The sequence below is a fragment of the Wyeomyia smithii genome, chromosome 3, assembly GCF_029784165.1.
Source record: "Wyeomyia smithii strain HCP4-BCI-WySm-NY-G18 chromosome 3, ASM2978416v1, whole genome shotgun sequence".
Lineage (NCBI taxonomy): Eukaryota > Metazoa > Arthropoda > Insecta > Diptera > Culicidae > Wyeomyia > Wyeomyia smithii.
The window spans coordinates 222,098,765-222,115,626 of NC_073696.1; the positions used below are offsets into that span (position 1 = coordinate 222,098,765).

Here is a 16,862-nt window from a genome sequence, read left to right on the forward strand (position 1 = left end):
AAACCACCGTATTTTCCCCAGGAAATACGGGGTGTGCTTCACAGGCTTCATCGATCGCAGAGCCTCAATGGCACTGAGACTGTCTGTGAAGATGAAGTAGTGGTCTGTGGGTAGGGTTTCGATGATTCCAAGAGAGTACTGAATAGCAGCAAGTTCTGCGACGTACACGGAAGCAGGAGCATCGAGTTTGTAGGAGGCGGTAAAATTTTCGTGGAAAACACCGAAGCCAGTGGACTCATCTAGATTAGATCCGTCAGTGTAAAACCTTTTATCATAACTAACATGTTTGAACTTATTCGAAAAAATCTTAGGGATCTCTTGGGGTCGCAATTGATCCGGGATACCAGAAATGTCTTGTTTCATGGTGGTGTCGAAAAATATAGCATTATTAGAAGTATCTAAAAGTGCGACATTGGAGGAATCGTATGAAGAAGGATTAATATCTTGAGCCATATAGTCAAAATATAAAGTCATAAATCTGGATTGAAATTGAAGGTCGACCAACCTCTCGAAATTTTCAATTACTAATGGGTTCATAACTGTGCATCGAATTAGCAACCGGTAAGAGAGATTCCAAAAACGATGTTTCAACGGAAGAATACCCGCTAACACTTCAAGACTCATCGTATGGGTCGACTGCATGCAACCCAAGGCAATACGCAAACAACGATATTGTATTCTCTCTAATTTTATAATGTGCGTGTTCGCGGCGGAGCGAAAGCAGAAACAGCCGTACTCAAGAACTGACAATATCGTTGTTTGGTAAAGCCTTAGAAGGTCTCCTGGGTGGGCTCCCCACCAGGTTCCGGTAATCGTACGAAAAAAATTAATCCTCTGTTGGCATTTTCGTGTCAGATACCTAATATGACAAGCCCAGGTGCATTTAGAGTCGAACCAGACCCCGAGATATTTAGCGACTAAAACCTGAGAGATCGTTTTACCCGTTAGTAGGAGCTGCAGCTGAGCTGGGTTATGCTTCCTAGAGAAAACGACCAACTCAGTTTTCTCCGGAGAGAATTCGATACCCAGCTTAAGAGCCCATTCAGACAAATTGTCTAAGGTATCTTGCAATGGTCCTTGCAGATCGCTAGCCTCGCTACCAGTAATGGATACAACGCTATCGTCTGCAAGTTGCCTTAGCGTGCATGAATTTGCAAGACATTCATCGATGTCATTGACGTAAAAATTATATAAGAGAGGACTTAAACATGAGCCCTGGGGAAGGCCCATGTAACTAATTCGGGAAGTTGTCGAATCGCCATGTGAGAAATACATATGCTTTTCTGACAACAAATTGAGCAAAAAGTTATTCAAATTTAGTGAAAGTCCCTGCGAATGAAGTTTCGCGCTTAAAACTTCTACAGAGACAGAGTCAAAAGCCCCCTTAATATCCATGAACGCAGAAGCCATTTGCTCTTTTCGAGCAAATGCGAGTTGAATTTCAGTAGAAAGCAACGCTAGGCAATCGTTCGTCCCTTTGCCCCGGCGAAAGCCAAATTGAGTATCTGAAAGTAAACCGTTTGTTTCGACCCATTTGTCTAACCGTAAGAGGATCATTTTCTCCATTAATTTCCGGAGGCAAGAGAGCATTGCAATCGGCCTATATGAATTGTGATCAGAGGCAGGTTTCCCGGGTTTCCGAATAGCAATGACTTTTACCTCCCTCCAGTCATGCGGAACAATATTTAGCTCAAGAAACTTGTTGAACAAGTCCAACAAGCGTCTTTTTGCAGAGTCGGGTAGATTCTTCAACAGGTTGAATTTTATTCTATCTAACCCTGGAGCCTTATTGTTGCACGACAGGAGAGCCATTGAAAATTCCAACATCGAAAATGGAGGCTCTTCCGTAGTTACTATAAACGCGTCGCGAAAGGTTTTCTGTTCCGGTACAGGGTCCGGACAGACCTTTTTGGCAAAATCGAGTATCCAGCGATCTGAATACTCCTCACTCTCATTCGAAACGTCACGGTTCCGCATGCGCCTGGCGGTATCCCAAAGAGTGCTCATCGCTGTTTCCCTCGACAACGCGTTTACGAACCGCCGCCAGTACCCGCGTTTTTTCGCCTTTACTAAGCTCTTCATCTGCCTGCCCAGTGCCTCGTACTTTCGTAGTAGGTTGACAGTGCCGTACTCCCGGTAGTCCTTATACGCCGCGGACCTTCGCGCGTACAGCTCAGAGCACTCTTTGTCCCACCATTTGTTGGGAGGGCGTTGTCTAATCGTTACCCCGGGTATCGGTTTCGTCTGAGCTTGCGTCGCGGCGTCGATTATCAAGCCAGCTAAGAACGCGTATTCTTCCTCCGGAGGAAGTTCCTCGTGAGTCTCGATAGATTCCGCTATAATAGACTCATAACGCTTCCAATCAATATTACGTGTAAGGTCGTAGGAAATATTGATTGGGTTCGGGGGAGTTGAACCATTAGCAATTGATATAACGATTGGAAGATGATCACTACCGTGGGGATCGTTGATTACTTTCCACTGGCAATCTAACGCTAGTGATGTCGAGCAGAGGGATAGGTCAAGCACGCTTTCACGTGCCGGAGGGTTAGGTACGCGTGTCGCTTCCCCAGTATTCAAAACTGTCATATTGAAGTCGTCGATCAAGTTACAGATTAAAGAAGATCGGTTGTCGTCGTACAGCGACCCCCATAGCGAACAGTGAGAGTTAAAATCTCCCAAAATCAAAAAAGGTGCGGGAAGCAATTCTGCTATATCAAGGAGTTGCTTCTGTTCAATCCGCGCGGATGGGGGAATATATAACGAAACAAGGCAAAGGTCTTTTCCATTCATATTCGTTTGAATGGCAACAACTTCAATATTCGAGATCGAGGGGAGGTCAATTCTGAAAAAAGAATAGCACTTTTTGATCCCTAAAAGTACCCCTCCACCGTGTGAGTCTCGATCTCGACGAATGATGTTAAAATCGTGGAAATTAAGTTGGTCATTTGAATTGAGAAAAGTTTCACAAAGCGCGAACGCATCACAATTGTATGTGTTTATCAAATGTGAAAATAAATCAAATTTGGGGATGATACTTCTGCAGTTCCACTGTAACACAGTGACAAAATTCCTAACCTCTTTCAACGAATTAGTCATCGAAAGATACGATAGCTGAAATGAGGGGCCAAGTTGCTGTGAGTTGCTTCAAAAAGGTTTTCACTGTTGGGAGAAGGGCAAGAAGAATGTTTTGAAGGGGATCTGGTATGTTGAATGTTTTAAATATCCAGTCCACAATATCAGAGAATTTTATGAACCCTGTTTCTTTTATGTCTTCTGATCGAGAAATGGGTGCCCGAAGGGTTTTTGGTGCCCCAGGAAGCGGTGGGTACTCCTGGTTTGATTTGAAATTAAAACCGGGGGGTACTTGCTTCGGTTTTTCTTCACCGCTTCCTTTTTGTGTTGTCTTATTGGTCATTCCGCTAGGGGTTATCTTACGACCTTTACGAGAAAGATTAGGAGAGTTGAGCATTCTCCTCTTCCTAGATCCCTCTGGCAAGGCATAGGAACACCCTTCGACGGGATCGTCAGATGTACCCTCATCGGTTGGCAAAAAGGAAAAGATGTTTCCTGTCGAGGGTGGCTCAGCCCTCTTAAGCATTTCTGCAAAAGAGCGCTTTGATCGTTCCTTAAGGGAACGCTTAATTTTTTCCTCGCGCTGTTTGTACGCGGGACATGCCGGAAGGTCATGCCGAGTTCCCTCGCAATAAAGACACTTTTCAGTATCCCCACTGCAAGCGTTCTCAGCATGATTGCCTCCGCACTTGCTACAGCGTGCCTTGTTGCAGCAGTAGGTGGCTGTGTGACCTAACTGCTTACAGTTTTGGCAATGCATGACCCGCGGTACGAACAGGCGTACAGGTAGACGAACCCTGTCCAAGCGGACGTAGTTCGGCAGCGCGGATCCGGCGAATGTTACTCGGAAGGAATCCGAAGGGAGGAATTTCTTCTTCCCTTCTTCGATGGATACTGAATGCAATTGCTTGCAATCCAGTATCTTTACACTTTGCATCAAGGGGTTTTTAAAGCAGCCAACTCCATGACGCAAAATGTCATCGACAGTGAGATTCCCCTCGGTAACCACACCGTCGATTTCTACATCCTTGGCAGGGATGTACACGCGATACTCTCTCGTGAAGAGCTCGTAGCCAGCAATTTCGTTTGCTTGCTTCAAGCTACTCACGACAACTCGCAGTTTGTTCGGCCTCACCTTCGTAATCTCGGTTACGGCCGAAAAATGTTTTGCCAGGTCTTTGCCAATTTGGATAATATTCAATGGCTTCTTTATGGGCCGGAAAAAAACAACGTAGGGACCGCCAGCGGCATCTGGGTAAGCTTTTACCCGTACTTCCGGTACTCTTGGTACAGGACTTGGCAAAGGGGAGGGCACAGGGGAAGGTAGGGGTGTGCTGATGGGAGAAATTTCAATTTCTTCCCCGTTTGTTTCCACCTCCAGGAAAAGTTGCACCTGCATGTCGTCCATTTTGCGGGAGCGTTACGCTCTACCGCACACAAACGATAAATATTCGAATATGGGGGGGGGTTCAAGTAGTTGATGTTAAATTTTAAAAACAATTTTTCAATCTACAATGGATCAAATAAAAAAAAAGACAGTAATACTAATACTAATAACAATAGTAATAATAATAATAATAATAATAATAATTATAGTAATAGTATTAATAATAACAATAATAATATCAATAATAATATTAATAATAATATTATAACATAGTAATAATATTGATAATAATAGTAAAAATTCTAAAGGTAATACTTCACCGAACGTCTAAGTCACGACCTCACGGCTGATAGTAGGATTAATCGAGCGTCTCCGCAGAACAAACAATGACGATCCAGCTTCGTGTTGAGACACAGTGGCCGTGTCCTACACGCGACCTTGTAGATGCCACTTGTAGTTGACTTCCACTCGCTCGATCGTATGATGGTCCGTGCTGCTAGCGGGGTAACAGCGGTGCGGGAGAATTATTCTTGCTGATATATCAGCTGCGTATCGAATCACTGGCGGGGTAGCCTGCCCCTACCAGTGTGCAGATGTTTCTGCCGATATATAACAGTCTATTGTTATCGCGCAGCACAAGAACTAATCGACAAAAAAACACCCGTACGATAACTCGTGTATTGTTATTTTGCGAACTCAAACGGAGATAAACAATTTGCGTCTAATCGAGACGAAAGCAAAACAACGAATGCAATTATTTTTTATACAAATGAAAAATTCATTGAGCGTCTTAGTAAAGGCAAAGTTTCACTTAATTCTCTAACAAAAATTTTTGTAGTAGAATTCTGTTGGAACCTTGCTTATATTCAATATTCAGTTTTTATGAAGTTTTGTTATTTCGTTGAGAAAAGCACACCAGTAGTGAAAAAGCAGATGCTATTCCCTAAATAATGATAACTTTCCGTTGTGACCTATATTTTGTGTACAAACACTCGACAAAAAATATCGTAGCACTACTAGATAATCCCACTGCCAGGATAAGAAATGCACCCATTAGATGGGAAGTTGTAAGAACTGTTGCATCGCTGCCCGATGACGACTGTCTAGCGTTGAGTATGTTCTGCTCGTGGGTAGAGTTCATATACATGTTCACCACCTGGACCATAGATACAATCGGTTTTTGTAGTGAAGTTGCAGAATAAGCTACTAAAACCGAGCACAACGCACCTGAATCTCCCAGAAGTACTGGATGCCAGACTGTCTGATGATCATTAGCATGTCGTTGAAAGTTTGCTTGAATGGGCAAGTTTTTGTTACGATGGCAGTACAGCTTTGCCAGAACAAATCGTCCTTTAGGAGTTGCGTCATTTGCGACGATTCACCGTCTAGGTAGTCGATCGGTGAAAAATGTCCGAACTCGCTCCGCTCGCCAACATAACCGAAATCGCGTGTGTTGCGATGTTGTACAAGGTATTCCGTGTCGACAATTCGGTAGTTACTTAGTATGGTTTTCAGATGAACCTGATTATTGCAGACATAGTATATTCATACAGTAAAATTATTAGAAACTAACCTGCTCAGCGTCCAGGACAGCAAACAACCAATCTAGACAAGTTCCACCCCATAGCAATCCGCTGCTGGCCAGATCATAAGGTGTATCAATTGAGGGTTCGTACTGAGGAATCGTCATAATTCCCGCCAGGCCAGCTCCGTACATGTTTCCTACCATAAATCCTGTGAACAAGAGAGAGGTGAACAGTATTGCACTGGACAGGGAATCGTTTCTCAAAGGAGCGTTTTGTTCCATATAAAACCCGATCATGGTGAGAACGGAATCGCTAAAGGACGTCGCTTCTTGTTCGGGTATGTTAAACGTGCGACGGCGGCCTTTAGCTAACATCCACACGGCCAATACTCCGGCAACGAATGTTAGAGCGACTGCAACCCAGAGGTGTTTGGAAAAGGAAAGAAACGGAGTGCGCCAGGGTGGGAGTGTTAGCGGCTTAGGTACCAATGCTGTCACTCCTGACCGACTGATCGGAACAGTGTATGTCGCGTATTTGTATGGTTCAGGCCTAGAAGAAATATCCCGCTAAAATTGCAAATTCATAATATATGTACATATTTCGACCGACCAGTGATAAATCGCAGAAACGCCGAAGTCAGCTTTACGTGTAGCGACTGCACCAAGAACGCCGGTTCCTGTATGATTTTCGTATACTTCACCCCAGGAAGCCGCTTCGTCTGGCAGCAGAAAATCAGATAGTATTGATACGTACCACTTGAAATTCAGTAAAAAACGCACCAAAATAAGTTTCAATAGTGCAGTTGAATCTGCGGCAAAACTCCAGCAGCAAGCGCGGTTCTGTTCCATCAACAAACAACGGGGTGTCATCTGTATCATTGAACTGGGGGTCATAACGTGCGTTCGTTTTTTCCTGAGTCTATGAATGATAATCGCCGGAACATTATATCGTTTCCTTGAGAAACTACTACTACCGATATTTCGTAGTACGAGAACGGAGGGTACATAACCCCGCGAAGCCGAATCGGAATCCCGTTCATGTTGGACGACTTGTCAGGGAAATAGTCCGGAGGATCTATTTTTCGAAGCTTCACGAGGGTTGAGCCCCGGGATCCATTGCTAAATATTTCTGTAGTATAAAATTCCTTCGGTTCATGATTGTTGTTGATAATAATCAATAGTAAATCTCGTAGTTCTGATAATATTTATTATTAAATCATTACTAACTCTTTTAGCTTGTATGAAAATATTTACAAACCTTTGACAGCTTGATGTTCGGTTAAATCTCTAGCGGCAGTCGAGTCCAAGAAGGTCTTCACGATAACGAGCTTTTTCCGAGCAGATCTTTGATCTGAGGCATCGTGAACCTCGATGAAGGCATCTAAAAAATGTGACAGACCATTTTCGAACACTATGAAGGACTGACAACCGTTGTCTACGCCGCGTTGAAAGCTAATATTGAACGCTTTATCGACATCGATTATCATCGAAGGAAAAGTGACATCAAATTTAATCGAATCCCTGCTTGATTTGATAATACAGATACAAAAATACTCCGAAAGGTAGGTCAGTACAACGTAACTAATTAACTTGGTTACTGGCGAATCGACGACGTCGGATTGTGAGCTAAATAGCACTTGCTGCATCATTGTAGACTAACTGGAGTTCGAAAAGGTTTCTATATTTTTATGTTCGCAAATTGAATCCACTACCGATCGATAAAATGATTAACCAGCACATTAATATGATACATACAATCAATTCTAAATTATTTCTATCGTGCCATAGTATGATGTGTTGTGTACACGATAGGATTTTATTATTCAAATTGAACTCCAATCACAGTTCTAATCACAGCTGATCAAAATGTCACAACTATATTGAATTACATTAATATATAGCACAATACGAGATTTGAACAATGTAGTTACCTCTAATTTGGAACCAATTTACTTTTACTTGTTATTTCTGATAATGATTGTTATTAATCTGTTCTAGAGCATATTATTTCGTTACAAAGTTGAAACGTTAGTAATAGGGTTTGATTGGACTCCCTTAAACTAATTAAGATATAACCATCGATCATCAATTGCAAAACCATCGTTTTATAAATTAGCTTTGAATATTTTCATCAATTAAAATACGATGCAAACTGGAAAATATCAATTCTTAATCAAGAAAATGTCAGAAATAGTTGAAGAGGGTGTTTATCAGACACAACCGCAAGGTTAACGAGCAGAATTGCGGCAGCATGCCGATGTATTTTTTTCCAATAGGTTTGGAAATACACTCGATTGAGGTTATTCGATTTAATGGTATGAAGTGCTAAGTTTCAGTTATAGTTCATTAATTAACTGGTAACCCTGAAAAGAAGCATTGATATTGGATTGCTATTTACCGATGACACGAAATGATTCTAGTTCTTTGTTATTATCCGCTCCACATACACTGTAGGCAAGCAATTGAGACATAACGGTCATTAACACGCGCTACCGTTATAATCACAGGTATTAACAGTGGCCAAATGGCTGAGAGTAAACGCGACGCGACAGATTCCGACATGTCCAGACATGTTCGACAATGCTATGCAGTGCTGCAGTCCACTGGTTGGTTCGTTTACTGTAGAACGTTGCGATCGAATAAAATGTTTTTGAAAAAATGTCTGCAATTACTCCAAATCTGAAAAGTTCTATAAGCAGCTCGAAAAAAAATGCATAAACGTCTGTTAAAAACCGCACATTTTTTGAGAGGATCCATGCAAATACAAGTGGGCACTAACAAAAATATACAGAAACTAAAAAAATGCAAATCAATTACAATCTGCACATGGACTCTAAATTTTGTATTCTGTATTTTCTGGTATTCCTAAATGAATCGCCTGCTCGGTCTTGCTGCCTTGCTGGCTGTAGCTCGAGCCAGATTCCAGTAAGACTCACCTGTCTGTCAACTGTTTTCTTGCTACAGTTATCGGTTATACAATGAAGACTAAATTTCTGTACGCTAGCTTTTTAGCGTGACTATATAGTTCTAGCATTAAGGGGATGATGTTTTGCTGTAAGACGTAATTCTACGTCAAAACTATCCCCAAGGTACCGATACCAAACATCTAAAGTTAACTTCCAACCTCTAGATACTATTCCGGTTCCAATACCCATGTTGGTTGTCATTAAACCCCTCGGAGATGTTTTTCAGAAACCGGAAGTTGCTTTCTTAAAATACGGAATGGTGTATGGGCCAATGTCCGGCCTCATTCCGAATCTGGATATCCAAACAGGATAATATTTGGCCATTTGAAATAACAATTCAGTCACACTCGTAACGATATCCAGTGAAAATTGAGTGAGTTATGAGCATTTGAAACTGTACAATTGGAAAAGTTTTTAGAAAATTAAAAAGGTCGAAAATAAAGGCGATTTCCAACAAAAAAATATACGACGGATTTCATCCCAAATCGTCTCTAGGATTGGCAGCACCCTCTACGAATTGGTTGAAATTTTTTGGGTGTGAAGACATCACCTAATTAAGCATCTCTGCATACTTACTTTTTCCAAAATTAGTCTAGACTGTCTTCTGAAAAGGGCGAAACTTTTTTTAACGGATTTTTTGTAAATCAATATAATTCAAAAACGGTAAATTCTACAAAAAAGTGCTCTATGAGTAACTTTAAGGAAATTGTCTGAATTTTTCGTAAAAAAATATGGAAAAAATTATATATCAAGTCCTACACTAAATAAATGCAATTTAAACACAAAACATCGATTTAAAATATATGGTCATCGCCGAATTGGCAATTTTTTTTGCAATTTTTTTTAATTGCAAATGAACGGGCTATCTAAAAAACCCTTAACTTTTGAATTTTATGAAGATTGAACTGGTGGTTCAGAAGTTATGAAAAAAAACGTGTTTTGGAGACTGTTTAATCTCACTCACTGTTTCTCAGAGATGGTTGAACCGGTTCTCATAAAATCAGTGTCATATGGAAGGTCTTGTTACCCCATAAGACCCTATCTTTTTTTTTGCAAACGAATTATTACTTTGCCTGTTATATTTAAAAATGTGAAATCCAGCTATGAAAAGAAACATATTTCGAAGTCTACATATAAACTCACTCATTTTTCTCAGAGATGGTTGAACCGATTTCCACAAAATTTGTGACAAATAAAAGTTCTAGCTGCCTCATAACGTCTTATTGAATTTTGCTGTAATCGGACTGTGACTTCGTCTGTAATGTATCGAAATGTGAAAATCACGAAACTTTATTATCTTAGAAACCACACAACCGATTTGAACAATATTGATATCAGATGAGCGGGCTAGTTAAGGGTTACCTGATGAATTATGATTGAACACGGGGTTTCAAAGTTTGGCGGCCCTATACGTTCCCTTTTCATTTGATTATAATCGAACTAAAGCATCCGTTATGTATTAAATTGTTAAAACAACGAAAGTCTATTATCTCGAAGATTACATGACTTATTTAACATAAGTAGTGTCATACGAACGAGTTATCTCTCAAACTTACAAATAACTAACTTCATAACAACTTGATAGTGGTTCAAAAGTTAAGGAACGAAAAGAAATTCTACTTAATATTTAGACTATTTAAAACTATACCCGCTTTGATCGAAATATGTGGCCTCAACATAATTTAAATGTGGTTTCGTACTATTTGAACGTTCCCGGTATCGCTCGTGATGAAATTGTTCGAAATTAAGAGTCATTTCTTTTATTTCGCTATTTCTTTAGCACTAGCATTACGCCAAATTTCATATTTTATACTTCAAGTTACAACATCAATATTTTAGAACACAAAGAGTGAATATACTTTTATTGTATTGAAGCGTCCATGTAAATCTATTTTTACAAATAATAAGTTTGAATGAGAAAGGCTGGGTCTGACCGCTAGGTGAATTAATTTAGATTTTTTAAACGATATTTTGAAAGTTGAAAATGCACTATGTTGTGAGCAATGGCCTTCAAAAGACTTTGATTTATGATCTTGTCTCTATCAGAGGATACATCTGAGTATGTACATGTATTTTTGTAGTAATCAAATAAATATACATAACAATAAAAAAAACATTTAAAAAATATTTTTGCCTTTCTCCTAGAAAGGTATAGCAATCACTTGCAAAACCGAAAGTATAAAAGTGCTCCAAAGGGCCGAATGGCATATATCACTCGACTCAGCTCGATGAGCTGAGCATTTTCTGTATGTGTGTGTGTGTGTGCGTATTTTCATTCTCACTCACTTTTCTCAGAGATGGCTGAACCGATTTTCATGAAATTAATTGCAAATGGAAGGTCTTGTTGCCCCACAAGACCCTAATAAATTTCATTGTAATTAGGGTTTGCAATCCCGGGAAATAGCTTTTCCCGGGATTCCCGGATCCCGGGAACAGAAATATTGATTCCCGGGATTCCCGAGTTCCGCGAAAAATTTTGTAAGATTGACTATATTTTCTTATGCAATATGGCAATAAAATTAAAACGTCAAACTGATGCGACCTGGAATAAATCATTCAATAAAACTCAAAGTCAGTATAGTATTTAAACGTAAAAATCATCTTTGCATGTTAATTAGTAAGCATTCAAATGCACTAAGACTGACTTATTTTAAATCGTATTGAAATAATTATTCAGTATTCCATCGTTTTTTCCGGATTGTCTCGGTCACAGAAAACCACCGAACGTGCGAAATAACAAAATAATGTAGTTAATTAGGTAACTAAAATTCTTCCTCGGAATCTCACGTTTTAATCAATAATGGTATAAACTCCAAAAGGGTTTGAAATGTTGTTCTGTCAATGAAAACTAGATTTGAGACGCAGTTTATTTGGAGAAAAATCACAATGGCATAGCAAATATATTTAAATAAAAAAAAATATCGAATAGGTTTGCTACCGCTTAAGTAAATAGTAAATATTTACTGTAGTGTAAAAAATATTTTGCCCTCAAAGTCCGTACCGAATATAGCAAATAGTTTCCGCGGCCAATGCCTGCCTAACTCCAAGTTTTCTCTTCAACAAACTGAAAGAATTGGACACCAGTTTTCAATTAAGTGTAGCAAAAACTTTAATTGGTGATTTGAATTTTTTTTTTATTCTAGAAATCGAACATGAGCGGTGATTCAGCAGACGTGAGCAAAGTTTTACAGAAGGAAATAACATTTTTGAGCTTAACGGAAAATTGTCACCGAGTCTGAAGCGATTGTTTGACGACATGAAGACCCTTAACTCACCTCTTCTGCAAATATATGCTACAAAAATCGATCACGATTTTTTGATGTTAACTTGAATATGTTTTTATTTCATCTGTTTTTTTTTTTTTTGGTTTATCATGCGAATTGAGAATGAGATTTTAAACAATTTTTTGTTACCTTTTACTGATGAACTTCATTTAAAATCTCATTTTGCTAAAAAAATTGTCCGTTCCCGGTTCCCGGGAATTCCCGGGAAATGCGATTTTTCATTCCCGTTTCCCGGGAAATCGATTCCCGGGAATATTGCAAACCCTAATTGTTATCGGATTCTTAGTTTAGAGGTTATGTACCAAAATGTAAAAATCATAAAACATCATTATCTCGAAAACTATACAACCGATTTAAACAAAACTGGTTTTAAATGAACGGGCAACCTGAAAAACCCTTAACTTTTGAATTTTATGAAGATTGAACTTGTGATTCAAAAGTTATGAAAAGAAACGTGTTCTGAAGACTGTTTATTCTCACTCATGTTTCCCAGAGATGGCTGGACTGATTTCCATAAAATCAGTGTCAAATGGAAGGTCTAGTTGCCTTATAAGACCCTATTGATTTGTTTTGCAATTGGACTATTACTTTTCCTGTTATGTTCAAAAATGTGAAATCCAGCTATGAAAAGTAATATATTCCGAAGACTACTTGGACTCACTCACTTTTCTCAGAAATGGCTGACCAGATTTGCACAAAATTAGTGTCAAATGAATGGTCTAGCTGCCTCATAACACCCTATTGAATTTTACTTTAATCGAACTGTAACTTCGTCTGTAATGTACCGAAATGTGAAAATCACGAAACTTCATTATCTCGGAAACTACAAAACCGATTTGATCAATATTATTATCAGATGAGCGGGCCAGTTAAGGGTTAACTGATGAATTATGATTGAACACGTGGTTTCAAATTTAGGCTGCCCTATACTTTCCCATTTTATTTGATTATAATCGAACTTAAGCCACCGTTATGTATTAAATTGTTAATAAAACAACGAAAGTCTATTATCTCAAAGATTACATGACTTATTTATTTATACAAACGAGTCATCTCCCAAACTTACAAATAACAAACTTCATAACAATTTGATGTGTGGCTCAAAAGTTATGGAAAGAAAAGAAATTCAAAGACTATTTAAAATTATACCTGCTTTGATCGATATATGTGGCCTCAACATAATTTAAATGTGGTATCGTACTATTTGAACGTTCCGAATTCAGTGATTGATTGATTGTTTCAAGTCTGCAAATGCACGACGAATCGGCCAAAGGATATGACCAAAGTCAAATAACAAATCTTCGACTTTTGGCTTATGTACATCGCCCTAACTCTGAATATATTCATATTGGGTGGTATTCGGTCATTTTCAGCTGTTTTTCTGGCATCAATCTGACACCGGAAATACCCATATTGGGAGGTATTTAGTTATTTTGGTTGTTTTCCAGAAACTAAAAGTGGTAGTCTTTAAATTCAAAATGGTGTCCAAGGTCAATGTTTGGTTTCTATGCATCATCTCGATTACGGAAATATCCATATTGAGCATTATTCGGTCATTTACGACTGTTTCCTAGAAGTTGCAATTTAGCAATTTAAAATGGTGCCTGAGGTCAATTTTTAGCAACATGCATCATTCTGGTTCCAGAGATACTCATATTGGATAGTATTCGTTTATTTTAGGCTGTTTTTTCCGGTAGTCGCCATCTTGGATTTCAAAATGGTATTTAAGATAATTTCTGGCATCTGAGCGTCATTCTGGTTGAAGAAAAACCCATTTTGGGTGTCATTCGATCATTTTCGGCTGTTTCACAGAAACCGGAAGTCGCCAACCTAGAATCCAAAATGGGGTTTGTGGTCGATTTCAGTTGCTGTGTATCATTATAGAGAGGATACTATCAGCCATTTTGGATTTCATAATGACATTTGAAGACAATTCCGATCGATTTTAGCTCCTAAGTATCATTCTAGATCCGGATATTATTATATTGGGTGGAAATCGGCCATTTTGGTTGTTTTCCAGAAACCGGAAGTTGCCATCTTACAATCCAAAATGTTGCCTGAGGTCGATTATGGAACAAATTGGTTACCACTAAAAACATTCACCTGCCAAATATGGTTCCATTTAGTTGGTTAGCTCTCGAGATGTGCAGAAATTTGTGTTTCATTTGTATGGAACCCCTCCCTTCCAGAAAAGGGAGGGGTGTCGAACCATTATGGACATATTTGTTACCCCTTTAAACATCCACATGCCAAATTCGGTTTCATTTGCTTGGTTTGTTTTTTAGTTGTGCAGAAATGTATGTTTCAATTGTATGGGACCCCTCCCTTCCAGAAGAGGGAGGGGTTTCAAACTTTCATAGGAACCTTTATCGTCACCAAAAATCCCTACATACAAATTTTCACGTCGATCGGTTCGGTAGTTTTCGAGCCTATATGGATCAGACAGTTAGACAGACAGCCAGACCGGACTGCATTTTTATATGTATGGATTACAACATCAATATTTTAGAACCTTAAGAGTGAATATACATTTATTGGATTGAAGTGTTGATGTAAGTCTATTGAAACAAATAAAAGTTTGAATGAGAAAGGCTGGGTCTGGGTTTTTTTTTAAATTTCGTTATATAGGTCTGGCTCGATTATATAGAGACTCAATTATATCCGGACTACTTCGTGATTAGGGCGAAACTAGATAGGAAAACAAGCAAGGATTCGCCCTTATCACGAAGTAGTCCGGATATATTAACTCGATTATATATGATTCGATTATATATAGTTTTAGACTCGAATATATATAGAAGCAAAAAAAAAGTTTTTTTTATTTCAAATATGACTTATCTAGAGCTAATATGTCGTTAGAGAATATCTGGAAAATACGTAACGCTTGCTGAGAAGGTAATAACATGGAAAAAATTGTTTGAGAAAATTTTAAAATAAAAAAGCTAAAAATACCTAAATAAAAATATTTTTATTTTGTTTAGCTATGAGAAATTTAATATAAACAAGTTGACAAACCTACATATACTTTTATAATGTTTTAAAATAATTTTTCTTTACATTTGACTGCAATTGCATCAGGAATAACTACAAGATGCGTATTTATTTTGTAAGAAATGTGTTTTCTGACCTTAAGGGGGATGAATCAAAAATAAAATTCGTCTTATTTGTTTGAAAACAACAAATCATTGATGAAAAATAAATATAAAACTTTTTTTTCTCTGATTCGAATATATATAAAATGCGATTATATATAGTGAAAAAAGTAGGAGGTTGTATCCAAGACACGACCGTATAACCGACGTAGAACTACGCACAGTGGTAATTGGAAAATTGGATGTTTAGAGAAAGGTGAAGTGCTCGGGCATTTCGGCTATTGATTAAGGTATTTTTGAAGATGTATTTTGTGTACCGTGGGTGCAAATATAGTGAGTATTACGCTATTGGCAGTATTTTTCAACTGGTGGTACGTTTTTCTCAGCACCAAACCAATTCGGCTAAAAGTTTACAAACAGCTTTAAAAAAGTTTCAGCCAAATCGGCGCAGTAGATGCTGAGAAAAGGTACCATAAGTTGAAAAACATGGTTTCGAGAGAAACAATGCGTAATACTCACTGTATTTGTATCCAACACATGCAAATTATATCTCCAAATATACCTTAATCGATAGCCAAAATACTCAAACAAATCACTCTACTCTAAACATTCAAAAAAAATTACGGATTTTTTGATTTTTCAAACTTCTAGAGTAGGGTCCCCCCTTAACAAATGTATGGTTTGGATTGTTTCAATAACGAGTCTTAAAATCTACTATTGCTTGCTCAAATCGAGAAACTTTTCATTGAATAAACTCTGGAAGTCTACTGTACGAGAATAATACAATACTTTGCACGTTTTGTGCTGTGCTGGAGTACAAAATATATGGCTGTGTGATCTGGAACTCACATGGTTAAGAAAACTCCACATCTATTGACCCATTTCAACTGAGCAATATTCCCGTACTTTTCAACATGCTAAGTGAGCGCTTTACATTGAACTAAAACAGCCATAAGGTTAGAAAAGATTTTATTACTACTGTATTAAATGTCGCTAGCTTAACATGAATAAGAATAACAGCGAATAAAAATAATAAACATGCAGTGACGCTTTAAATTCGTTTTTTTTTTTGCAATTGCAGTGCTATAGGCTTCTAATTCGCATATAAAATAATACGATATCATTGAACGAACAGAAAGAAATTGCTGTTGAAATCTGGCACTCGAGATCTTTCGAAAATACGATTAATCTTCGATCATTTGTTTTTTTTTTGCCTTAAGAAAGACACAGTTTGCTGTTCAAAATCAATAAAGGCACTGTGACAACACGCACTGTGAAAGCTGTTTCCATGTTCAATGAATTAGCCGGCCGCGACAGAATTTGATTGTAAGGATCCAGCACAGATTACTTGCTTGTGTTTTAAAAAAATTATTAACCTTCAATTACTAGTTCAAAAGGCATTTTGCTATTCAAAATCGGATATGCTGATGGCAACTTTTGTGCTGCCCCAACAATGGGGAATAACGGCACTCTGACGACACATGCTGAGAACCGCGCTGCTACTGAGACATGTTAGGGGAAAGTAGGTAAAGA

General features: G+C 38.4%; 1 protein-coding gene across 1 annotated transcript; it reads right to left on the reverse strand.

Moving 5' to 3' along the window:
• Positions 1 to 5,323: 5,323 nt before the first annotated feature.
• Positions 5,324 to 7,636, reverse strand: LOC129729084 (uncharacterized). The gene is made up of 7 exons (XM_055687563.1): positions 7,246 to 7,636; positions 6,962 to 7,182; positions 6,768 to 6,906; positions 6,598 to 6,706; positions 6,036 to 6,537; positions 5,690 to 5,983; positions 5,324 to 5,618 (listed from the first exon to the last, which is right to left on the reverse strand). Exons 1-7 carry the CDS (start codon positions 7,634 to 7,636, stop codon positions 5,406 to 5,408), a joined length of 1,869 nt encoding a protein of 622 aa, XP_055543538.1. The 3' UTR covers positions 5,324 to 5,405.
• Between the last annotated feature and the right edge of the window lie 9,226 nt (positions 7,637 to 16,862).

What these genes read in the sequence shown, in the direction of transcription:
- LOC129729084 (XM_055687563.1), bottom strand. Translation starts at nt 7,636, where the DNA reads ATGATGCAGCAAGTGCTATTTAGCTCACAATCCGACGTCGTCGATTCG. An exon ending in TCTCGTACTACGAAATATCG is followed by an intron (nt 6,907 to 6,961) that starts GTAGTAGTAGTT and finishes TATCATTCATAG; the next exon opens with ACTCAGGAAAAAACGAACGC. An exon ending in GTTTCTGCGATTTATCACTG is followed by an intron (nt 6,538 to 6,597) that starts GTCGGTCGAAAT and finishes TATTTCTTCTAG; the next exon opens with GCCTGAACCATACAAATACG.